Source organism: Lithobates pipiens, unplaced genomic scaffold, assembly GCF_037356315.1.
Source record: "Lithobates pipiens isolate NorthernLeopardFrog02 unplaced genomic scaffold, aLitPip1_a1.2 Scaffold_22, whole genome shotgun sequence".
NCBI classification, from domain to species: Eukaryota; Metazoa; Chordata; class Amphibia; order Anura; family Ranidae; genus Lithobates; species Lithobates pipiens.
This window is the reverse complement of record NW_027507784.1, coordinates 258,176,803-258,202,700: the sequence shown is the minus strand read 5'-3', so window position 1 is coordinate 258,202,700 and position 25,898 is coordinate 258,176,803. Positions and strand designations below refer to the sequence as shown.

Here is a 25,898-nt window from a genome sequence, read left to right as displayed (position 1 = left end):
CTCTGCAGCTCCTCCTGAGTTACCATGAGCCTCTTGGCTGCTTCTCTGGTTAATGCTCTCCTTGCCTGGCCTGTCAGGTTAGGTGGACGGCCATGTCTTGGTAGGTTTGCAGTTGTGCCATGGTCTTTCCATTTTTGGATGATGGATTGAATAGTGCTGCGTGAGATGTTCAAAGCTTGGGATATCTTTTTATAACCTAACCCTGCTTTACAGTACTCCACAACTTTATCCCTTATCTGGTGTGTTCCTTGGCCTTCATGTTGCTGTTTGTTCTATAAGGTTCTCTAACAAACCTCTGACAGCTGTATTTATACTGAGATTAAAGTACACACAGGTAGACTCAATTTACTAATTGGGTAACTTCTGAAGGCAATTAGTTCTACTAGATTTTAGTTAGGGGCATCCGAGTAAAGAGGGCTGAATACAAATGCAAGCCACACTTTTCACATATTTCTTTGTAAAACAAATGTGAAAGCCATATATCATTTTTCTTCCACTTCACAATTATGGGACACTTTGTGTTGGTCTATCACATAAAATACATTTACTTTTTTTGGTTGTAACATGACAAAATGGCAATCGCATTTCATTGCAAGTTTGGGGGTGATTTGACAGACATCTGTTTATGCACAGACGTCTATGGAAATCGCCCCCAAAGTCCCCAAAAGTAGTGCAGGAATGGGGCCGTTGCTGGCAATAGGCTACCGATTTGGCATTCAATTTGCCTTTAAAATTGGCCCAATGTGAGCGTAGGCTGAATCTTGTTTTGTCGTTATTGCGAATTTTGAAGAGATAATGGTGGCACTGCATTCATTCAAATCTGCATTCTCCTCACCCGGTTTAGGGTTAATAAGACCTCACTATCATAACAAGAGGAACTTTATATACTGCAAAAAGGTTTGTATATGCAGCAGGCTGCGAATTATGGTCATACCAAGACTTATGGAAACAAATAAGATTTTTCCCAATGCTATGTTTCTAATCAGTGAGATTGTCATTCTAAACTAAATTATCAATGATATTCTGTGTAGGGGTCACCTATTTAAAGTAATTACTTGATGATTACCTTATTTTTGAAGGCAAGTGAGTGTGACATATTGGAAACACATAATTAATATTAATGGAAATGCCTAAGCAAAATGTTCAGTATGCGTACAAGTTTGTAAAAAATGTTTGCCTCTCAGTATTTGCTTTTCAGCCTGGTGATGGCCCTTGGGTTGGAGAGACCAGCCTTTTAAGAAAATACAATTTTTTGATGAAATGAAGCTTTAAGACACTACTGATTTTTTGGCTCAGTATAAGATAAATTTGTCAGGCTACCTGTAAAAAGGTTGACAACTTCTGGAGGTCATCTCTGTGTTAAATCCTGATTGGTGAATGTTGGCCTGAGGATGATATTGGGAATGGGGCAATGCTGCTGTAGGACATCACTGTTATACATCCTGACTGGTGCATGCTAAGTTAGGGATGGCATCAGGAATGGGGCAGTTCTGCTGTGCTGTTTGGAGGACGTCACTGTGTTACATAATGTGTTGTGTTCTTTAGCCTCTAGATAGGCATATGAATGATTCTGTTGCAAATTCTAAGGTATTTAAATATTACAATTCCCTCTAGAGTTATAAGCATTTCAGGATTAAATAATTGTATTAAACAGGATTGTAATACCTTGAAAAAAAAATACATAATTGACAAAAAACAATAGCTACAACGCTTACAAACATTGAAATTTAGTCACACAAACATACAACATTGCAAATGAAAGTTAGTTAAATTCTTAAGCAGCCAGCAGATGGATCTCCATGTGTCTTGTCATATGATGTTTAGGTGCCTTGCCTGTGCTCGTAAACTGCATATTCAGCCACCAAGTACAGCTATTAGCTCTTTTTCACAAACATAAGAGTAGAGTCTGGGTGTGTGGTTAAAAAAGTAAATTGTAAAAACTTTGCATAATGCAAGTAAGTGAACCCAAAATTGATTTTACCATTCTCATACAATATCATTTTTATATTTTAAGTTAGTCAATTATTAAAATTACGTTCAGTTTTTCTCTTTCACTTACAAGTAAAAATGTCCATTCAAATCCCACAAATCTGTCCAGAGTTGAGCAAATGACTCCCAGATAAAAAAAATACATAGATACAATTCTTATTGTGCCCCAGAATATACAGTTGTTTTCCAATTGTTGGTCAAATTTAATTTTACTTTAGGATTTTCACTTACTAAAGAAGATGGCATCTCAAATCCTAGGATTACCAGTCCAGATGTAAGCCCCAGAAATATTACACCATTCCTGCTGTGCCTCAGGATATAGTTAGTTTTTAGATTTTTAGTCAGTCAAATATTCAGATTTGCTTAGGCTATTCTGGTTCACTTCCTAAACAAGAGGGCCACCCACCCATATACCAGCATTACCAGTCCAGACGATAAGTAAGTTACTGACCAACAAAATAAATGATACCATTCACTATGCCCCAGGTTTAAAGTTTTTAATTATATTTATTCAGTCAGATGAGTTTAGACTGTAATTTGTTCACTTAGTAAAGAAGATGGCTGCCCGCTGCTATATTGCATTTTTTCTTCCCTGGACACCTGGCAAGTCAACTCAGCAGTGCAGTTTCCAGAAGCTCCCAGGGCTCACCTGAGCTGGCTGGTTTTTATTTAGGTTGAAGGTAGTACCATGTTGGTACTTGTGTATGTCACTGCCTAGCAACAAAGGGTGCAATCACAGTGAAATATTGAGGATAGGTTGTAGCCAAGCAGCAGCAGTCAGTCAAGTTAGTCACTTGCACAGTAACAATTGACAAAATGATGTGGAAGGGGGCTCTAGGGGTGGAACAATTGGCACCAAAAGACAGGCATAACATTAACAGGAATGACAGATTCAAATGGCCGACCTTCACTAGGTAATTTATATTAAATTTTTGGCCATATACTAAAGACCAACGAGGGGATGCCCCAGTCTCCAGTGGGCCAGCCAAGGCTGTAATGCAGTAGCTTCATAGCTAAGGTATTTGACCGTATTTCTAAAATCTGTGGAAAAATTATTTTCTCTTGCAGGAATGGGAACAGACACTTGTTTTGATCCAAGATATATTAGATTCCTGGTTAAAATGTCAAGCGACCTGGCTCTACCTGGAACCTATATTCAGCTCGGAAGACATTATAGCTCAAATGCCAGAAGAAGGGCGAAAATTTGGTATTGTAGACAGTACCTGGAAGGACCTCATGGCTGAAGCGGTATGTAAAATAACTGTTGCTTTAAATGATCAATCTTGTAAAGCTAAACAATAAAGCAAAGGGTAGACTAATATAGTATAATTTCTTGCAAAAAACTGAAAATAAACCTATAAACAATATAGTTTGTCTTTGAATATACCAGATTTCTCCATAAAACAGCAAATAAATAGATATGGCAATGTTAAAACTATAGACTCCAGAACATAATACCGACTGAGTCAGAGGATTAGTGCAAACCATTATCGTCTTTCATTTTTACAAATATAAAGAGAGTTTTTCTGAAGCTTATTAAAGATAATGTAGGTAACCTTAATTCAGTTGAAAAAAAAAAAAACTTCTGCAATGAAAACAATGATTTTACTAAAAGAATAAATGCAATTTGTGTTGTTTATTAGACAAGTGAACTTTGTGTAGAGACAATTTGTGGAGACAATTCCACAAAGCACAATTAGTCTGCATCACAAATTATTGTACTGAATAGTATGCCTGGAAATTATGATGTCAGAAAACAAATACACTGAACTAGTCCTAGAGAAAATTTTGAGAGTATCCAATCACATTCTAGCTATAATTTCTCAGGTCTAAAACAAAATTAAAGGAAACTTCTGTGTCACTGCAGTAGGCAATACAAGCTTAACCCCAAAGTTCCTATCCTTTATTCCAACAATGTTTAGGGCACATACACAATATAATTTGTGTATATGTAGAACTAGGTTTTATGTTATTCTTTCAAAAAAACATTTCTTCTGAGAAACAAACACATTTGATTTTTTAAAATAAGTCTAGTGGGCTGGTGTCTAAAGGCAGAAAAGTAGAAGTTGCTTTATTAAATGGCTTTACATAAAGACATTTTTGATTACTAGTGTACCCCTTTATCACGTGTGGGTTAGTATTTTGCCCATTAAAAATGTCATCTATCACTGACTATAACTGACTATAACCGGAAATCATCATGAGCTTCTTGTCAGTCTGTGATAAATGGCAGAGTGGGTTTTGATAAAGCCGCCTCTGTCCTTACTAGATTATATGACTTCAGTGAGCTAAATTACATAATAGAGCAATCTTTAAATGAAAATGAATAAAAACAAAGTGCTTTTAATGCTTACTCTTAATTTTGTTGATGACTAGGTTGTTATGGTATTACATGCAATAAAACCTCTTCTGAAACATGAACACCAAGAAAAGAATGACAAAGATGTGATATTATATAATATAAATATACAATAAACTTAATAGAGTGCAGTATCATCAATTTGAGTTTCATATTAGAATATACTGCTGTAGTACTTTGCTATACATTTATTTTATCGTAAAATGTGTTTCAGTTATATATTTTCATTCTCCCATGCGTCAGTGGTGTACTAAGGGGGTGAAGTCCACAGTAGATGCACATTCCCTTAGGGTGCCGGAACCGCCTGATGTTTTTTGTGTGTGTTACACATCACTGCACCACTAAATCATCTGCCACAGTGCTGCGCAGCACAATAAAAGAAAAGTCAGGTGGCCACAGCACCCCCAGCGAGTCTGCAGCCGCTGCTTCAGTGACAGAGCAGCTCAGAGGCAGAGAGCTCACTCTGACAGAGCCAAGAGCAACCCTTTCTCGCACTCTGATCTTATGCTGTACGGTCTGGTGAGTTAATTTGGGAGGGAGACGGTTCAGGGGTGTCTGTACTGAGGCAAGGTGGGGTCTCTACTACTGAGGGGGTTGTCTATTCTGTTGGATCTGTACTGTGATAAGAGGGGGGGTTTCTATTACTGAGGGGTCTGTACTGGAGGGTAATAGGAGGTGTCTATATTGGGGTGGTTGTCTGCACTGAGGTGTCTGTACTAGGGGAGAAGGGGGGTTTCTACTTCACATGGGGGAGCGATGAGGGAGTATCTGTTCTAAGAGGTCTGTACTGTGAAGTGAGGAGTTGTGAGAGGTCTGTAATGTGGGGGAAGGGGGGTTCTACTACTTAGGGGGCTGATTCACACGTGAGGTTGTGGGGTGTTAAAGCCTCAAGGTTAAGCCATGCTGCTTTTTTGCAGGGTGAGGGGGTATAAAAAAATGATCAGTCCTGGGTGCCAGATGTGCCCGGTACACCGCTGTCATACTCCTTGGAAGCAGTCTTATAAGGGCTACCGCATTCTTTCTGGCTGTACAGCACTATGTCATTAAAATCAGGTCTTGTAGAGTGGGCTGGGCTTATCTTGCCTCCTGCATGAGAGGGAAGTGGCAGCTAGAGAGCTGTGTATTCTTGTATGCTTTTGATTTATACCACACTGTTTTCAAACATTACAAACCAACCAAAACCACTGCATATTAAAGAGTAGGGATGGCCGAATGGTTCAGCCCGAGCATGAATTCGGGCCGAACTTTAGCTGTTCGGACATTTGAGGAACAGCCAAACAGGCCGTTCGACTGTTTGTCCGCCCCCCCCCCCCCCCCCACCCGAACTGACCACAATGCATTGCGGCACTGAATAGTGCATTGCAAGCCCTGGTTGGCTGAAGCAGGGAAAGCCAATCAGGGCACAGAGCACTGTCAGTCATGATTGGACACTGTCATCATGACTTTATCCAATCATGGATCATTCCCGCCCCACAGTATAAAAGTATGTTTTCCATGGCAGCTATTTTCAATGTTATTTTGGGGTGGAGAGAGATAGAACAGGGCTTTGTTCAGTGCTATGAGTTAGTGTGCTATACTGTGCTATTTTGCTTCAACTGTCAGTGTAGAATATTTGTTTAGTGTCAGTCTAGAAATAATGTGAGTGTAGTGAGGAGGACCATCATTCAGGTTTGCATAGTGTGCCTCAAGTAAGGACAGCTCAGATAGTTTCACTGTAGTGTAGTGAAACCGTGTCATTCATACATACATTAGTGTAGAGTAGGAACAGCTTAGATAGTTTCAGCGTAGTTTAGTGAGACTGTGTCAGTTATCTTTACATTAGTGTATAGCTAGAGTAGGGACAGTTTAGATAGTGTCAGTGTAGTGACAATTGAACGTGGTCTATTTGATTGCGCTACTGCCAGTTTAACGCCATATCGTTTTGTGTGCATTACTGCCAGTTTAATGCCATATAGTTCTGAGAGCATTACTGCCAGTTTAGCGCCATATAGTTTTGTGCATTACTGCTAGTTTAACGCCATTTACTTCTGCAAGCATTACTGCCAGTTTAACTCCATTTAGTTCTGTGTGTGTAACTGCCAGTTTAATGCCAAATAGTTCTGTGTGCGTTCCTGCCAGGTTAACGCCATATGGTTTTGTGTGTTACTGGCAGTTTAAAGTCATTTACTTTTTTGTGCGTCACTGCCAGTTTAACGCCATATGGTTCTGTGCGTCACTGTACGTTTGGCGCATTATATTGCAGTATATTCTAGTGTATCCATGGCGTGTGTCTGTGTAGTGTGAGTACTCAAAATTGCACCAAACACCTCTTTACATTGATTAAAGCGCATCTACATACAGATTTCACCTTCTTTACATTTGCTTATAAGCACCGCCCCCTCCCGCCCAATAATGTCTGAGAGGACAACAAGGAAAAGCAGATGTTCCTATGGCACTGTAAAGGGGCCAGCAACAAATGTGTCCATAGGCAAAGGTGGTCGTGATGGTCAGTCCTCAGGCAGGGCATCATTACCTCTGTTTAGTGAGTTTGCCCATGCTATACAGCCACAGCCTGCAGAGGACATCACTATCACTTTCTTCAGCATTTATCTCCCGGTTAACTACTACTACTTATAATTATTAGCAAGCATCTCGAGCTGCCAGTCAGTTCCCAATTCTTACATAGTGCCCTGAATTCCGGGGGGGCTCAATATACGATTAGAAACCAGCTCTACTGATTGCTTTTTGCAAATCACTTTGACCTGTCACTGAAATGGGCAGCTTTACTAATCAAAAGTGAAATGCGGAAAAGCAAGGGCTGGTGAACATAGGAAATGTTCACTCTTTGCAAATTGCAAGTCACAGTGTGGTGGTATCTGGCACTTTTGGGGCACTTTGCAATAAAAGAAAACAGACGTGCAGGTATCTAGATGTTGAGATTGCTTAAATACATTTTTAAAAAATTCAACATTCAAATTAGCTTCAGTTTTGAGCGTTTTTTGGCTTGTTAGAGAGCTATGTCCAGGAGGGTCCACATTTTTACACAATTATTGCAAACTACTATGACGCAAAATGAGTATGCCTTATGTATCCTCCTTAATATGGAGTACATATATAGCTGAAAAGGCCGGCTACAAAAGGTTTGCATGTTTTGTTATGACATTGTAAGAGGGAGCAGAGAAACTTTTGGGGGGAAATTTCACTATTCTAATTATCAGTACAGGTATTTATATAGCACCAACAATTTATACTGTACTTTACATATTGTACATTCACACACATCAGTCTCTGCCCTCAAGGAGCTTACATTCTAAGGTCCATACCTCACATGCATACATACACATACAGGGCCAAATTAGATGGGAGAAAATTCATCTAGTAGCATCTAGTAGCATGCCCTTGGAGTGTGGAAGGACCCTGAGGGAGCCCACACAAGCACAGGGAGAACATGCAAACTCCATGCATATGGTATTCATATCGAAGACCCTAGTCCTGCAAGGCAGAAGCAATAAATGATTCCACCTATGCCAACTCAAAACGTATTTTAATATAAAGTATATTTTGCCAAAAGGAACCTGTCAGTCGTTTGAAACATTTAAAGTAGTTGTAAAGGCATGAAGGTAAAAAACCTTAAGTATGCTGCCCTCCCCTAATACTTTCCTGAGCTTGTTCGTGATCCAGTGATGTGCACGAGTGCGGCTACTGTCCCGACTCCCTGTCTCCTTATTCCTCATTGGCTCGGAGACAGTCAATCACAGCAACTGAGGAGGGAGCGGGGACAGGGCTTAGTCCTGTTCTGTGTGTTGGGGGGAGGAGCCCATATCACCGTTGGACCCAAGAAGATGAGGATCGGGGCTGCTTTGTGCAAAACTATTGCACAGAACGGATAAGTATAAGTATATATATATATGTTTGTTTTATTTTTATATCTATTTATTTTTTAAATTCGAGTCTTTTAGTACTTTAGTAATTTTCCACCTGTCTGCTATTACTTTTATTAGCCAGAAGAAACTTGTGTGTGCCCTTCTCATGTTGGATTTATTCTGCCATTTAGGAGTTAAGGTGCTGACTTTTGCCTTGTGCTAGGAGCTACTAATATAATGCATATAAAAAGTCTACACACCCCTGTTTAAATGCCAGCTTTCCAAAGCGACTTTCAGGACAGCACCCGAGAAATCATGGCTCCTTCTCCCAAAGGAAACACCTCATTTTAAACAGAAAGCCTCCACGCAGCCTCCTCAGTTTTTTGTGTTTCCTCCAGCTGGAGGAACACCTCCGGTGGGAGCCATGATCTCTCAGGCTGGTCCTGAGAAGGTGCTGGTTCTCACCCCTCTTTACCTTTTTTTTTTTTTCTTAGAGCTGGTCCCATCTACCTCCTACCTGGACGGTGCCATGGGCTCTCTCTCCCCCTTCAGTGCTCCGGGAGAATTAGTACGTCTGCTTGTCCCAGTCCCCTCTTTTTTTCTGCAGACAGGTGGCTGCGGTGTTTTGTTTTTCCCGCATGCAGCGCGTGCTTCATCGCGGAACTCGGCAGCCGCCATTGTTCTGGTGGCCAGGAGAGCCTTCGGCCACGTCCTTCGGGAGAGCGCCTGGACTTTCGGGTGGCACGCAGCATCATTTCTGGCCACTAGAGCGCAGGGGGAGAGAGGAGGGCCACCTGATGCCTTATTTCTGTTTCCCAGTTGGCGCAGCGGCATTTTTGAATCCCGGGACCGGCGGTGAATCAATACCACGCTTCTGCTGTGCTAGGATGGAGAGCGATGCAGATAAGGGGGCAAGCCAAAGCGCCAGCAAGGTGAAGGTAAGGAGCCAAGCCTCTCTGTTATCCTGACCCTTTGCTCCAGTGAGGGGAGGGAAGTTGTATCACCCCCCCCCTGTTTTCCCCGCATCCCCTCCCCATTTCCGGGGTTTTGGTTACCTGTAATGCTCTCTGTTTTACCTCTGAGGCTGAAGGTATAGGGGTGGTGTTGGCTTGCTGGGCACTGGGAATTGTGTGTTTTTTCCTAGATGCACCTGGGTGTCACCTGCATTAATTTGCAGAGTTTTATAAATAGCGTGGTTTGTTTTTCTTGTTTCTTTTCTGTGTGTCCAGGCTAAAAGGGCTGCCCAACCAGTTAGGAGGAGGTGCCCGGTTTGCAAGGAAAAACTATGTGAAACATGGGTCAAAATGCTCTGTGCGTCTTGTACTTCAAGTTTGTTTAGGGAGAAATCCCCATCCATATGTGGTGATTTGCTGAAGACTATTAAGGATGAACTCAAGGCTACATTCCAAGCGTTCAGATCTAATTTGACAGAAGATCAGGGGATGTCAGGAGAGCCTAGAACCCTGCAGCCATCCCTGAAGTCCCAAGGGAACCCTCAGTTGATGATGGGGGGTATGTTATCCCAGGTCACTTCTCAGGAGTCCGTCTCTATGGCATTAGACGAGCCAGATTCGGAGAAAGAAGAAAATGATTCAGAGGCCCCCTCTAAGTATAAATTATCCTTAGAAGAGGTGGGAGGACTCCTTAAGGTGATCAATGCGACCTTAGGAATAGAGGAAGAAAAGAAGGATGTTCTAGAGGTCGCACCTTCCCAGTCCATTCTTTAATTTCAGACATGATCAAGAAAGAATGGTTGGAGCCCGAAAATAAGCCATTTTTTTCCAGGGCACACAAAAGGAGGTTCCCTTTTGAAGACAATCCAGAATTCATTTGGAACAAAGTCCCAAAATTAGATTCTGCCTTTTCTCAAGTCTCTAAGTCAACGGACTTGGCGTTCGAGGATATGGGCGCATTGAAAGAGCCCTTGGACAAAAAGATGGACCTCCTTCTAAAGAGAGCCTGGCAGTCCATAATGATTAATTTGAAGCCGGCAATGGCAACGACCTGTGTGGCAAGGAACCTAGATCATTGGGCTAACCAATTAAAAGCACACATTATGGCGGATTCCCCAAAGCAGGAGATTTTAGACTCCTTTTCTACTTTATCAGCAGCGATTGCTTATGTTGCAGATGCCTCAGCTGAGTCGGTTCGCATGACAGCCAGATCAGCAGCCCTGACTAATTCAGTAAGAAGGGCCTAGTGGCTGAAAATGTGGCCAGGGGATGTAGCGTCTAAAAATAGGCTATGTAGTGTCCCCTTTGCAGGGCGCATGGTTTGTCTGTTCTTGACTGGCGGGCGGACAAAAAGAAATAGTTTCTGGTCAAGAAGAAACCGATCAAATGTAAAATGCAAATGTGTAGGCATTTTTTTTGGCCCCAAAAGGGCAACCGGAAGATAGATCGTAGAACAAGAGGAAGCTTTTGGTTGCTCAGAAATCCAAGGGTGGGGGTGGAAGCTCCTCAATCCTCCTGCGACCACCGGCAAATCACAATGACTCACCCCTCAAGGTGGGAGGGAGACTTAAGGAGTTTCTCCCTCAGTGGGGAGCCATTACTCAAAACTAATTGAATCTGAACATGATCTCACAGGGTTACATGATAAAGGTCCCTCCGAAAAGGCTGTTGGTCACAAACATCCCAAAGGAACCTCCTGAATCAAGGGTGCTATATGGCATCCATAGATTTGTAGGATGCCTATCTCCACATTCCGATTTCACAGGTCACAGAGATATCTGAGAGTGGCACTAAGGGAGGGGAGCAAGGTAGTACATCTACAGTTCAGAGCACTCCCATTTGGCCTGTCTTCGTCCCCAAGGGTGTTTATTAAGATTATGGTTGAAGCATTAGCGCCCCTATGCCTAGAGGGAATCTCAGTGATTCCTTATCTGGACGACTTGCTGTTCAGGGATGGTCTGCAAAAAGACCTGGACAGAGCCTGATCCCACCTAAAAGCGTTAGGCTGGATTATAAATCTCCAAAAATCAAACTTGGTCCCCGCTCAGGAAGTGATCTTCCTGGGGTTTCGTATCAGCTCTCTGGATCAGAAGATTTTCCTGCCAGAGGAGAAACAGGAGAAGTTGATACAAATAGTGTCTCATCTACAGTTCAATCAGACCCTGTCCATCAGGAAGATTATGTCAGTGTTGGGAACCTTGACTTCTTCCATACCGGCGGTCCAATGGGCAAAGCACCATTTCAGACCTCTGCAAACTTTTCTGTTGAAGGTTTGGGACCACCAGCAGAGTTCGTTGGATTCTCTGGTAAAGATCCCCACCACAGTAAAAAGAAGTCTATGGTGGTGGAGGAAACGGGAGGTCCTTTCAGAGGGTCTGTTGTGGTTCTTCCCAGTCCAGGTACGACTAACGACCGATGTCAGCTCCTGGGGTTGGGGGGCTCACATGGGCAGTCAGTGGATTCAGGGCTCATGGTCCACAGAGGAGGCAGGGAGGTCCTCAAATTGGAGGGAGCTGAAGGCAGTAGAGAGGGCGGTTTTAGCCTTTGCAGATTTTGTCCAGGGACAACATATTTAGGTCCTGTCGGACAACATTGCGGCTGTGGCTTACATAAACAGACAAGGGGGAACCAGAAGCAGGGCACTACAGGACTTGGCAAGAGGTATTCTGGCTTGGGCAGAGCAGCATACTCTATCCTTGGCCATGGTCCACCTAAAGGGAACTCTAAACGAAATAGCAGATTTCCTCAGCAGGAACCAGATTTTAGAGGCAGACTGGCAGTTGAATCTGAAGGTCTTCAGGTTGATCTTAAAAAGATGGGGACAGCCAAGAGTAGATCTCTTTGCGACCCAGGAAAATGCCCAGATCCCTCTCTTCTCCTCCTTGAACAGGTACGAGCCGTCACTAGGAGTAGGTGGAGTTTTCGCCTATGTTACGCCTTCCCCTTGTTTCAGTTGATACCTCAGGTCATAAGCAAAATCAGGAGAGAGGATACAGCGATAATTCTGATCACTCCATTTTGGCCCAAAAGGCCATGGTTCTCGTCCCTGCTGCAGATGCAGCTAAAACCATACTGGCATCTTCCATTAAGGCAGGATCTCCTCTTGCAGGGCCCTCTGGTTCATCAAGATCTAGCAAAGCTAAGGCTCACAACCTGGTTTCTGAGGAGAAGCTCTTGAAGAGAAAGGGTTTCTCAGATAAATTGGTGGCTACTCTGATTTCCAGTAGGAAAAAGGTCACAAGAGCAATATACTTTAAATACTTTAAATACTGGAAAGTCTTTAACTCCTGGTGCGCAACTTCTGCAAGATCACCAAAACAAATTGCTTCTGTGCTGGAGTTTCTGCAAGAAGGGGCAGATAGTGACCTAGCGATCAGCACCCTCAAGGTTCAGGTGGCTGCGCTAGGGGTTTTCTTGGAAAGGCCTATTGCTTCAGATCCTTTAGTGACCAGATTTTTTTAAAGCACTCTCTCGGTCTAGATCAGTTGTGACTAAAAATTGCCCAGTGTGGGACTTCACAATTGTTATACAGGGCCTGACCAGGGATTCTTTCGAACCTATTAATTTGGCCTCCCTGAAATTAATTACGTTAAAAACTGTTGTTGTTTTTTTTGGTGCCTATTATATACGCTCACAGAGTCAGTGAGTTGCAGGCCTTGTCAATCAGGGAGCCGTTTTTTTCAGTTTTTCCAGACAGGATTGTTCTAAAAACGGATCCTAATTTTTTGCCCAAGGTGGTGTCCGTTCAGAACCGTTCTCAGGAGATAGTTCTCCCTACATTCCCTACATTCTGCTATAATCCGTCGGGTAAGAAGGAAGAAGAATTCCATATCTTGGATGTTAAGAGAGCAGTCCTAAGTTGCTTGGAAGTCACTAAGGACTTTAGACGTGCAGATGCACTATTTATTTTATGTTCAGGCAATAAAAAGGGAAAGCAAGCTTCCAGAGGAACCATAGCAAGATGGTTAAGGATGGCTATTGCAGAAACCTATTCCTTTGCAGGCTAGAAGAGTCCAGTAAGTATCCTGGCTCATTCCACAAGGGCTACAGTGGTGAGTTGGGCAGAGAAAGCTGGTGCCACCCCTGAGCAGATATGTAAGGCAGCTACCTTGACAAGTCTGACGACATTTGCATTTAGATCTCATGACAGCTGAGGATCAGGCTTTTGGAAGGAAAGTTTTCCCGTCCTGAATGGAGTAAGTCTCTGTAATCCTCTCGGGTGCTGTCCTGAAAGTCGTTTTGGAAAATTTAAAGTTAGACTTACTGGTAACTTGTTTTCCAATAGACTTTCAGGACAGCAATAACCCTCCCTCTTTTTTTCTATTGCTGTAATGCTATGATATAACTGTCGCTTGTGTGTTGCAGCTGGGGTTGGAGAGTCTCTACAAACAACTGAGGAGGCTGTGTTTCCTTTGGAAGGAGGAGCCATGATCTCTCGGGCGCTGTCCTGAAAGTCTATTGGAAAACAAGTTACTGGTAAGTCTAACTTGAAATTTTCTGTGATGTAAAAAAATGAGACAAAGATAAATAATTTCAGAACTTTTTACACCTTTTAGTTTGACCTATAAACAGTACAACTCAATTGAAAAACAAACTGAAATCTTTTAGGGGGGTGTAAAAATAAAACAATGTAATTGAAAAAGTGTGCACGCTCTGTAATTACTGGGGATGTAGCTGTGCTCGGAATGAAGCAATCACATTCAAACTCATGTGAAATAGGACACACTGGAGATCATTTAATGTGCCTCTGATTAACCCCAAATAAAGTTAAACTGTTCTAGTAGATCTCTCCTGACATTTTCTTAGTCGCATCCTACAGCAAAAGACATGGTCCGCAGAGAGCTTCCAAAGCGTCAGAGGGATCTCATTGTTAAAAGGTATCAGTCAGGAGAAGGGTACAAAAGAATTTCCAAGGCATTAGATATATCATGGAACACAATGAACAAAGTAATCATTAAGTAGAGAAAATATGGCACAACAGTGACATTACCAAGAACTGGACGTCCCTCCAAAATTGATGAAAAGACAAAAAAAAATGCTGCCAAGAGGCCTGCAGCAACATTAAAGGAGCTGCAGGAATATCTGCCATGTACTGGCTGTGTGGTACATGTGACAACAATCTCCCGTATTCTTCATATGTCTGGGCTATGGGGTAGAGTGGCAAGATGGAAGCCTTTTCTTAAGAACAACATCCAAGCCCGGCTAAATTTTGCAAAAACACATCTGAAGTCTCCTAAAAGCATGTGGGAAAATGTGTTATGGTCTCATGAAACCAAGATTGAACTTGTTGGCCATAATTCCAAAAACCATGTTTGGCGCAAAAACATTGCACATCACCAAAAGAACACAATACCCACCGTGAAGCATGGTGGTGGCAGCATCATGCTTTGGGGTTCTTTTTCTTCAGCTAGAACAGGAGCCTTAGTCAAGGTAGAGGAAATTATTAACAGTTCCAAATACCAGTCAATATTGGCACAAATCCTTCAGGCTTCTGCTAGAAAACTGAACAGGAAGAGGAACTTTATCTTTCAGAATGACAACGAAAACTCTTTACCAGAAGAAGATTGAAGTTTTGGAGTGGCCCAGCCAAAACCCAGGCCTGAAACCGATTGAAAATCTGTGGGGTGATCTGAAGAGGGCTGTGCATAGGAGATGCCCTTGCAATCTGACAGATTTGGAGTGTTTTTGCAAAGAAGAGTGAGCAAATATTGCCAAGTCAAGATGTGCCATGCTGATAGACTCATACCCAAAAAGACTGAATGCTGTAATAAAATCAAACGATGCTTCAACAAAGTATTAGTTTAAGAGTGTGCACACTTATGCAACCATATTATTTAATTTTTTTATTTTTTTATTTTTACTTCCTTCCACCTAAAATATTTTAATTTGTTGTTCAACTGAGTTGTACAGTTTATGGGTCACATTAAAGGTGTAAAAGGTTCTGAAATGATTTATCTTTGTCTCCATTTTTTTTACATCACAGAAACCTGAAATTTTAACAGGGGTGTGTAGACTTTTATATCCACTGTATCTGCCCTTCCACCATGCCTATTTTTTTTTTAATAAAGAACAGAGTCTCTATTAAAGTGCTTTTGAGAAAAGAACAGAAACCCACATATATCTGGATAATAGAGATGGGCTGAATGACCCCTTGTTGGGTTCACGACAGAACTCTTAAACATCGGGAAAATTTGGAGCCGAATAAAGAACCCCATTGAAGTCTATGAGCCCCGAACCGGAAAAATCAAAAGTGCCAGTTTTGAGGGCTTAGATACAAGTTAATGGGCATAAAAAGGGTATGGGCATCCAGGTACTGCCCTGGGGACATGTATCAATGAAAAAAAAGGTTGTAAAAAACATAATTTTTAAATGAGCAGTGATTTTTTTCTTTTTTTTCCACTTAAGCTAAATTTTCCGAGAGACTTGTTTCAACTTTGCAGTTCAATTTTGTCCCTTCTCGTTTTCACATCATAGTGGCATTATTCAACAATATCTTTATTAGTTATTTAAATATTTAGTTTAATTTACATACAAAAAATAGAACTGGAATTGGATTGGATGTGGGAGTGTGTTTACTAAGTGTCTTAACTGATAAAATTTCCATTCGCTTATCTTCCACTTATTCGATTCCTTGAATTCTAGTCATGTTTTCATCCTTCCCTTTGTGGTAATATCTTTCAATTGTGGATTTCCCTGGTATAAAAAAATGTGTTCCTGTGAGGGCCATTAACGGTGAGTTATATATCTTTTTTTTCTGGTGTACTGTGTCCCAAATTTTAAAAACTTTTTTAGTCAAATCGTGAGTTTCCGAATCAATTACTCGGTACTTTCCTGGTATCCATATATTTTTGTGCAGTGTGGTCCTACTTATTGTGTTTTCCATCTCCACCCACTTTTTTTTCATTGTTGCCATTTGTCCACTCAATCATTCGTGTTAAGACTACTGCTTTATAATACCGATTTATGTCTGGTGTTGCCAATCCTCCGTGTTCCCTTTTCCTCGTGATTTGTGCAAGTTTAATTCTTTTTGTTTTGCCAAATATATTTTATCAACATTGTTTTTATTATCTTGAAAAAACTCTGCGGGATCCCAATTAGTAACATCTGAAATTTGTATATTATTTTTGATAATATCTTCATTTTAAACATATTTATTCTTCCAAACAATGATATTGGTTGTTTACTCAGTTTTTTTTTTTATTTCTTCTTTGATCTCATTGATTAGTGGAATATAGTTTGCTGAATATATTTTTTCGACCGTTGATGTTAATTTGACTCCCAAGTATTTTAGTTCTTCTTTTACCCATGTGAATGGAAATTCTTTTTGGAGGGTCTGGGCTTCGCTTTTTCCTAATCCCAATATTTAATATTTCTGTTTTTATTGGATTTATTTCACCTCCTTAATTATATTTGGCAAATTCATTCTTGGGTTGGTTACGTACATTAAAATATCGGCCGCGTATGCCGCGATTTTATGCTCTTTTTCTCCAACTCTCACCCCTCCTACATCTTGATGATTTCTGAGTGTCGCCAAGTAAGGTCCTATTGACAGTACATATAGGAATGGGGAAAGTGGACATCCTTGTAGTGTTCCGTTGAACATCTCAAACACAGGTGAGAGTCTCCCATTGACCTTCACCATTGCTGTTGAACCATTGTATAGGTTGTTTATTCACTTCATAATTTTTGGTCCCATTCCTAAGTATCGCAGCATGTCCATCATGAATCCCCAGTCTACCCTGTCAAATGCTTTCTCCGCATCTATTGACAAGAGTAGAGCTGAGTATCCGCTAGATTTCCCCTTATGTAACATCAAAATTGTCCAGTCTGATCAGCGTTTATCCAAAGTGGCATTCATTTTTTTAATCTAGTGGCTAAAATTTTTGCATAGATTTTTGTATCGGCATTTAGTAAGGCAATAGGTCTATAGCTTGAGCAATTATTTTTACCTTTTCCCTCTTTAGGTATAATTGTAATGTGGGCTAAAAGTGATTCTCTTCTTACTTCTTCCTCTTCTCCTATATTATTCAAGTATTCATATACTGTAGCTTTGGGATCAGTTGTTCTTGAATTTTTTTATAATATTTGATTGTGAAACCATCTGGTCCTGGGCTTTTTCCTAATGGGGTTTCTTTTATTGCCAGTTTAATCTCTTCTTGTGTTATCTTTTTTTTCCAGCTCTTTTAATTGCTCAGGTTGAATTTTTGCTAATTTAGCATTGTTTAGATAAACTTCTTCTTTTTTATTATTTCTTCTTATTGTGACTCCTGTTTTTTTATTGCATATAATGCGCTTTAATATTGTTGGAACACTATTGCAATATCTGATATCTTTATTAGTTCTTCTTTCTCATTTTAGAACTTCTCAGTATAGTTTAGGGACTTCTTTTTTTTTTACCAAATTTGCAAGATATTTTCCTGGCTTGTTATCCCATTAAAATTTCTCCTGCGATACCCTATTGAACTCCCTCCTCTCTTCTTGTTCCATCCACTCCTTCAGTTGTTCTCTTTTTAAGATTAGGGTCCGATATATTTCCTTTTCAGCTTGCTTTTTAGGCCTTTGTTCCGGTTCATGTATTTCTTTTATAGTTCTCATCATTTTTTTTCCTCTTTCCTTCTTTTTTCCTGCTCCAATAGATATTAATTTGCCCCTGATGTCTTATGTGCCTCCCAGATAGTTGCTTTTGACAGTTCTGGAATATCATTTTCCTGGAAGTATTTTTTGATCTCTTCTGTTATAATTTTTTTCAGTTTCACTATCTTCAATTAAATTTTCATTTATTCTCCATGTACCTTTCCCAAAAGATTCCCCATGTAGTTTCATCTTCAGCATCATTGGGGAATGATCTGAGGCAGTTATTATTCCTAATTTTGTTTCTATTATTTCCTCCAGGCTTCTATGTTGTACCATAATATAATCTAACCTGGAATACGTTCCATGTAATGGTAAATAGAATGTGTAATCTTTTGTGCTTGGATGTTGTATTCGCCATGGATTTTCTAGTTGGTGTTCATATAGTTTTTTTTTTTACTTCCTGAGTTGTCTTATTTCTCTGTCTGTTGCATTTGAAGTGCTGTCTAATCTGTGGTCCATGGAAAAATTTAAGCCTCCTGCCAGTATTAGTTTACCTTGTTTAAATTCCTTTAGGTCTTTCAATATTCCTGCCATGTATTTTTTAGGGTTTATGTTGGGGCAATATACATTAGCAAGTGTATATTTTATACCTTATAAGTAAGAGGAAGCATCCCTCTGGGTCCACTTTTCTCTGTTCTATTATAAAACTAATATTTTTCCCCAATCCAATAGCCACTCCTTTTGCCCTTCTAATTGGGGAATCTCCGTAGAACCATGTTGGTATATTTCTTGAGTATAGTTTATTATTTGAATCTTGAGCAATATGTGTCTCTTGGAGAAATATTATTTCAGCCTTACTCCTATCTAGTTCTTTTAGCATTATACATCTCCTTCCTGGTGAGTTTAGTCCTCGGACATTGTATGACAGAATTTTTACATATCTTCCATTCCTTTCTAGTCCCCATGCGTCCCCCCAGGACTCTCCCCCGCCCCCGGCCCAAACAATAGACCGGGAGGGGGTCCCATGGGCCGATACGTGGGGACCTATTAACCTTAAGTCAGGCCAAAAGTTCTCTGTATCCTCTTTTACCAACAAACCTCCTCCCTCCCTTTCCCCTACCCCATATTTTCCTTCCTCTCCCCCCCCCCCACCCCCCTGTGAAAGAATCTCTGCTCTGGTGTGGCTCCTGTCCCCTAGACAGGCTAGCTGAAGCACTGCATGGCATCTTTTAGCCGGACTCATTGAATAGCCCCTTAAACACTTAGGAGGTACTAGTGGTTAATAGAACAATTCATCAGAGGAGGGCATGGAGGAGGAGGAGGGGGTGGAGCTGACAAATCTTGCATGATCACCACTAGCTGTAAGGAGACATGGCAGAAAATCAAGCTGCAGTGGTCAAGAACAAGCCAAGGACGGTAAACAGAATCAGACGTAGAGCACACGGCAAGAAGCACACATTAAGCCAAACACACAATATTGATCAGCAAGGCTTGGCTGCAGTGCACAGGTTAATATAGTGTTAGAGGCTGATGTGGAGCCATGCTTGAGCGAAGATTACTTAAGCAGACAGGTGAACAGGGTCGATCTCTAAGCTGAACACAACAGAGAGGTAAGCAGGCAGACATGAACATTGCTGCAGACTTATGACAACATTGCCATGCACATGATTGTACGGAACTGCAATGGCCTTACGTGCAAAGAAATAGCGACTGGGAACCTGTCATTGTGGTACAGCACATTCTGCAAAATTAGGGAAGGGGCAGACTAGACGGAAAGACAGGAGTTGTAAAACCAACAGCTTTGACAAGCTTGAATTTAGATGCGGGCCATGTGGGTGGCAGTGACTGTATTTTGTTTCACTGCAACAGCTGGGGCAGAGAAACTTGCCTGCTCTAGTCTACAGCTGGTGGTGTGCTGCTGGCAGACATGCTGCAAGGACCTGTGACACCCTTCCCTATATCATCATCCCTGTCAATGGAGGCTGCTGAGAGGTCATGAGATATAGCGGGGGTAGACCTGAAAGGTGAGGAGGAGGGCTTCCAGGTGCTCTTGCCAATGGGCTGAGTGGTGGGAGGTTAAATGCCTTGTCAAGCATGTGGTACCCAAATGGCTAGTGTTTTTGCCAGCACTTGATCTGCTTGAGGTAAAGTTTGCAAATCACAACAGTACGATCTGCTACCCATGTGCTAAAAAAGGCCCAGACAGCTGAGCTGTTGAAAGTGGGGGTTGTGCCTCACCCTCATTTTGCTCCTCTGCTCTATTCGGCACCCAAGTCGCGTCAGTGACCTCATGATCACCTCCTCCATCCTCATCATCTGTCAGACCTACATACCTGACAGGTGAGCCCGAGATAGCAGGGGAAGGTCTCCCTTACGGGTCTGGTTCACGGCCCCTGGTAGTATGGACAGGTGGCACGGGAGCGCAGAGGGGTACGAAAGCCTGGCGGGTTAGATGCTGGAGAAGAGAGAGCCTGGCGGGTTCGATGCTGGAGAAGAGATCCAACGGCTGGGTTCGGACAGGTAGATAGACTCTCACAGCTGGATGCAGGAACAGATGCAAACAGGAGATGGTGAGCAGGTCCAGCCACAGGCACAGATGACAGCAGGCAGACGGTGCAGAATAGGGATAAGCAAGTTCAAGTCCGGATCACAAGCAGGGTAGGCAACAGGCGGGCAGCGTGGTACAAAGGAGCGGGCAGATGCAAGGTCAGAGACAGGCCAAGGTCAAAGGCAGGCAGCAGACAGGATAATCCAAGGGACGAGCCGGGTAAACAGGAGGTCAGGAACACAAGCAAAGTCACAGGTAACAGGGCACAGGAAGCTGCAGATCGGATTGGACAGCACCGAGCACACCGCGGGGGAACACTTAAGTAGGCCGATTGGCGCTAACGCACAGCGACGCACCCGCGCATACACCTATACGCGCGCCCGCACAGCCGCACGCACAGGAGCGCCAGCGCACACCAGCACACACCGACGCCCCGCAGCGCGCCCAGTGACACGTCCGCTACAGGCAACTCTCTGACATCATCACTGGAGACAACTTGGCAATTCGCTCTCGGCTGGGAGAACATGACTGCCAATTTGTTGTTTGCCAGTGTTCTCCCCTCCCTGTAGGCCCATGTTCCTATCTTCCTCAACCTCAGAACTAATATCAAAATAAAGTAATGCCTGTGCATCGTCAAGGGGCAAGTGGCTGACGCTGTGTTCAAATAACACAGCTGACTCCTCCATGCATGATGCTGGGTTATGGCAGGAGTAGCTGTGGATAAGGAGGCAGAATAATCTGCTCTGGCAGCTGCGGTGGACTGCGCACTAGTCTCTGCTTGGGTGACAGAGGATGAGGGTAGTTTAGTAAGCCAGTCCACCACCTCCTCTGCATGCTGTGGCTGGATAGCATGGGCAACATCACTAAACAGAGGAAATGGTGCACTGCCTGAGCACAGACCATGTTCACCTTTGACTGTGGACACAGACACTGCTGCCCCCCTCATAGTGCCATGGGAACATCTGCCTCCCTTTGCTGGCCTCCCAGATTTGATCGGGGGCTTATTACTGAAATGTAATAGAGAAGAGGAAATGTGTACTTGGATACACTTTAATCAATGAAAAGTGATGTTTAGTACACTTTAACTTGAGTACTCACTACATAGATACACTCCACCGACACACTACAATATACTGCAATAAAACTGCACTGACACACTTTAATATACTGCAGTAAAACTGCAGTAACATAATTCAATATACTGCAGTAAAAGTGCACTAACGCACTTCAATATACTGCACTAACGCACTTCAATATGCTGCTGTAAAAATGCACTAAGGCACTTCAATATACTCCTGTAGAGGTGCAGTAAGGCAATTCAATATACTGCAATAAAACTGCACTAACGCACTTCAATATACTGCAGTAAAGGTGCACTAATACATTTCCGCATACTACCATAAACATACACTAGGACTTCTGCGTGAAATTGAACTCATAAAGCAAGTTAAAAGTGAATGCAAAACTTCAGTTCACAGTACAAGTTGACACTTGCAACTCCCCACTCACTGTAGTCTCTGGCTGACAGCTCTGATGTAAATACAGGATGGGCTGTGGCTGCTGAGAAGAAATCATTAGCTCTGGACTTGTGCCTGAAAATCAAGCTCCGCTCTAAGGATTACGTCAGGATCGATTTTGAAGAAACGTTTTCTAACATAACGCATAGAGTGGAGCTTGATTCATCCAGTCTGAGCTTGTCCCTGAAAATCAAGCTCCGCCCTACGCATTCCATCTGTCAGCAAGAGACTACAGTGAGCAGTGAGTCGTGGATGTCGACTTCCTCTGTGAACCAGTGTTCTGCATTCACTTTTAACTTGCTTTCTGAATGCAATTCTAAGATTTTATCCACTTTGACCGGTGCACGACGATGTACGTCCATTTTTTGAAGAGGGCTATCTCGGTAACAGCATCAACTGCTGCCACAACCGAGATATCCATCTCTTCAGGCGCCAGTCGTGTGTACGATAATGGTTGTCTCTGTGGCGGCTTTGCCGCGAGATCATCGCTATCGGCGGCGGGAGAGGTGCCACTCCCCTCCTTCCACTCCTCCCGCACCTGGCAACCGGGTCCTTTCACGTCCTTGGTATGGAGACAAGTGAGGCTAAGATGGCCCCCACCCGTCTCTATACCCTAGCAGGCTGGAAGCAACATCAAAACATCACTTCCACCCATACCTCTTAAAGGAACATTTTTTCAATGTAATTTTTTCAAATTACTTTTTTTTTTTATTGCATTTAAGTCCAAATATGAGATCTGCTGACTTTTTGACCCCAGATCTCATATTTAAGAGGACCTGTCATGCTTTTTTCTATTACAAGGGATGTTTACATTCCTTGTAATAGGAATAAAAGTGATCAATTTTTTTTAAAACATTGTAAAAATAAATAAAATCAAGTAAAATAAATAAGAAAAAAAAGAAATTTTTAAAACGCCCTGTCCCGACGAGCTCGCGCGCAGAAGTGAACGCATTGGTGAGTAGCGCCCGCATATGAAAACTGTAGTTAAACTACACATGTGAGGTATCACCACGATCGGTAGAACGAGAGCAATAATTCTAGCCCTAGAGCTCCTCTGTAACACAAAAAATGCAACCTGTAGAATTTTTTAAATGTCGCTTATGGAGATTTTTGAGGGTAAAAGTTTGACGCCATTCCACGAGCGGGCGCAATTTTGAAGTGTGACATGTTGGGTATTAATTTACTTATCTTTCATAATATAAAAAAAAATTGGGCTAATTTTACTGTTGTCTTATTTTTTTTTCCAAAAAAAGTGCGCTTGTAAGACTGCATCGCAAATAAAGTATGAAAACAGTATTGCAATAACCACCATTTTATTCTCTAGGGTGTTAGAAAAAAAACAATATATAATGTTTGGAGGTTCTAAGTAATTTTCTAGCAAAAAAAATGTTTTAAACATGTAAATACCGAATCTGAAAAATAGGCTTGGCCCTTAAGTGGTTAATAACAGTTATATTTTTATGCTGTAAGCACTATTGTGTCTTGAATTTATATCTTTTTATGAGCTACATTGTCGCACCATGGAGCTGGTAATAAGGAAAGTAAAAACAAACTACAGAAAGCCAGTTGTTCTAAGCTGATCCCAGGTCATAAAAGGAAACGCGTGTAGTGAGGCCTTTTATAATTTAAAAGTCTGCAATATTAAGTGAGCTGCTATCCTTTGCTTTTTGATGGTGTCATTTTTTCATTAGTACAGTGGTGGCACATCCATTAGGGGTGCAGGGACGCGCTCCCCTATCCATGCGTCTGGCCCCCTAATCTACATGCAGGGAGCTGGATGCATAGATTCCAATGAGGGTTTTTTTTTTTAAGCATGTGATTAGAGCCAGAGGCTCTAATAGGCCTCAAAAAAGGGCAGCCTTGGGGCGCAGAGCACTTCACTCTGAGCCCACCCAGTTGTGTGACACGATTTTGCAAAGAAGAATGGGAAAAAATGTCACTCTAGATGTGCAAAGCTGGTAGAGACATCCCCAAAAGACTTGCAGCTGTAATTGCAGAGAAAGTTGGTTCTACGAAGTATTGACGCAGGGGGACTGAATACAAATACACGCCACACTTTTCACATATTTATTTGTAAAAGATTTGGAAAACCATTTATCATTTCCCTTCCACTTCACGATTATGTGCAACTTTTTGATTGGTCTATCACATAGAATCCCAATAAAATACATTTATGTTTTTGGTTGAACATGACAAAATGTGGAAAATTTCAAGGGGTATGAAAACTTTTTCAAGGCACTGTAAAAGACAATTTCCATATTTAGCATGTAACATGTAACCTGCTAAAAATGACCCCATCCACCCTCACAATATTCCCTCCATAACCCCCTGACAATATGCAGGGGTTCTCCACTCCCACAGTCCATTTTACTTTTAACTTTTGCAAGACGGTGCGGGGCTCTGCCCATACAGTCGTGACATTCATTCACAGGGACCTACAAGTCCTGTCCTGTATTGTTGGCTCCTTTAAAGAAAGTAATAAATGCACATTTTTTTCCTGCAAAAATATGTGCATTTATTTTTTTAAATGCGCACTTAAAGTGGTTGTAAACCTGTCACCTACCACTTTTACCTAGGCTTACCTGTAGGTGCTCAAAATATCTCCCAAACCTCTATGGTTTAGGAGATATTTACAAAAAGACAACGGCACAGGCACACTTTAAACTCCTTTTAGAAACGGCAAGTGTGCTGTTTCTAAAGGAGATCGTACCGTGACTGGCGGCTCCTGCGTGCACGCACGAGAGTGACATCATCGCGACTCTTCCCTATCACTGCACTGGAGCTGCGATACCCGCAAGGAAGGTGGATGCTTCGTGGAAGAGGGGACAGCACATCACAGGCATCACATTGCGATGCATAGTAGCCCATTATGCTTCACCTTTGCAGGGAAACAAAGAGGAAGTAAAATCCATCAGGGTTTATTTCCTATTTAACCTTTAGGACTATATTGCTGTTGTTTACCCATATCAAAATAGGAAGTCAGGGGAAGTTTCTCTGATGGGATTTCTTGCCTTTTCCCAATGTATTCAAAATGAAAAAATAATACTTTGGCCTGGCGCTTTGCTTAAAATATATGATCATAATTAATTTCCTTTGTTAATTTTCCTCTTACATATATATATCCTGTATAATTCCAGCCCGCCTTCAATTGAATTGAGCAATTAATCTTCCAAGGGCCAAGTTAGTGGGCTGTTCAGTAATGATGGATTTAAAAGCCATTTATGACAAAATGTGTAATTTTCCGTGCACAAAACAACCTCTCATTACTATCAGGGTCTTCATTTTATCAGGTGAAAGATACCAGAGTGCTTATCGCAACAAAACAGGAGAACATGTTAGAAAGGCTTCAGGAATCCAATATCCTCTTGGAAGAAATTCAGAAAGGTTTGAATTCCTATTTAGAAAAAAAAAGATTATTTTTTCCAAGGTAAGTGCCTATTAAGAAGAAATCTTAAAATAACCTCTTGTGTCTACAACAATGAGTGAGCACATTTTTCTTTTTCCCATACCTAGTCTAAGCATGTGTCCTCTTTTGATAGTTATCATAAGTAAAATGTACCACATATGTGCTGTTTTTTTAAATATTTTTTTCTGCTTTAAAACTATTGGACTACTTCAAAGGAATTTGTAGTTTATTTTACACTTTTTGACTTCATGTACACTGAAGCATATTATAAACGCTTTTCTCCTGGCAGGAGAAGAGCAGCTTAAAAAGCGTTCCTAAGCCACGTTTTTGCAAATGCATTTAGGTGCATCAAGGGCCTGTGCATTCACAGTATCTCACAAAAGTGAGTATACCCCTCACATTTTTGTAAATATTTTATTGTATCTTTTCATGTGAAAACACTGAATAAATGACACTTTACTACAATGTAAAGTAGTAAGTGTACAGCTTGTATAACAGTGTAAAGTTGCTGCCCCCTCAAAATAACGCAACACACAGCCATTAATGTCTAAACCGCTGGCAACAAAAAGTGGGCCCAAAGTATCAATATTTTGTGTGGCCACCATTATTTTCCAGCACTGCCTTAACCCTCTTGGGCATTGAGTTCACCAGAGCTTCACAGGTTGCCACTGGAGTCCTCTTCCACTCCTCCATGATGACATCAAGGAGCT

General features: G+C 41.7%; 1 protein-coding gene across 1 annotated transcript in view; it reads left to right on the top strand.

Annotated features, from left to right (window-relative positions):
* Positions 1 to 25,898, top strand: part of DNAH3 (dynein axonemal heavy chain 3) — a 730,495-nt gene that overhangs the window by 400,189 nt on the left and 304,408 nt on the right. The window contains exons 22-23 of the mRNA XM_077448990.1: positions 3,058 to 3,237; positions 25,073 to 25,209. Coding sequence (XP_077305116.1) covers positions 3,058 to 3,237; positions 25,073 to 25,209 — 317 coding nt within the window. The remainder of the gene's footprint in view (positions 1 to 3,057; positions 3,238 to 25,072; positions 25,210 to 25,898) is intronic.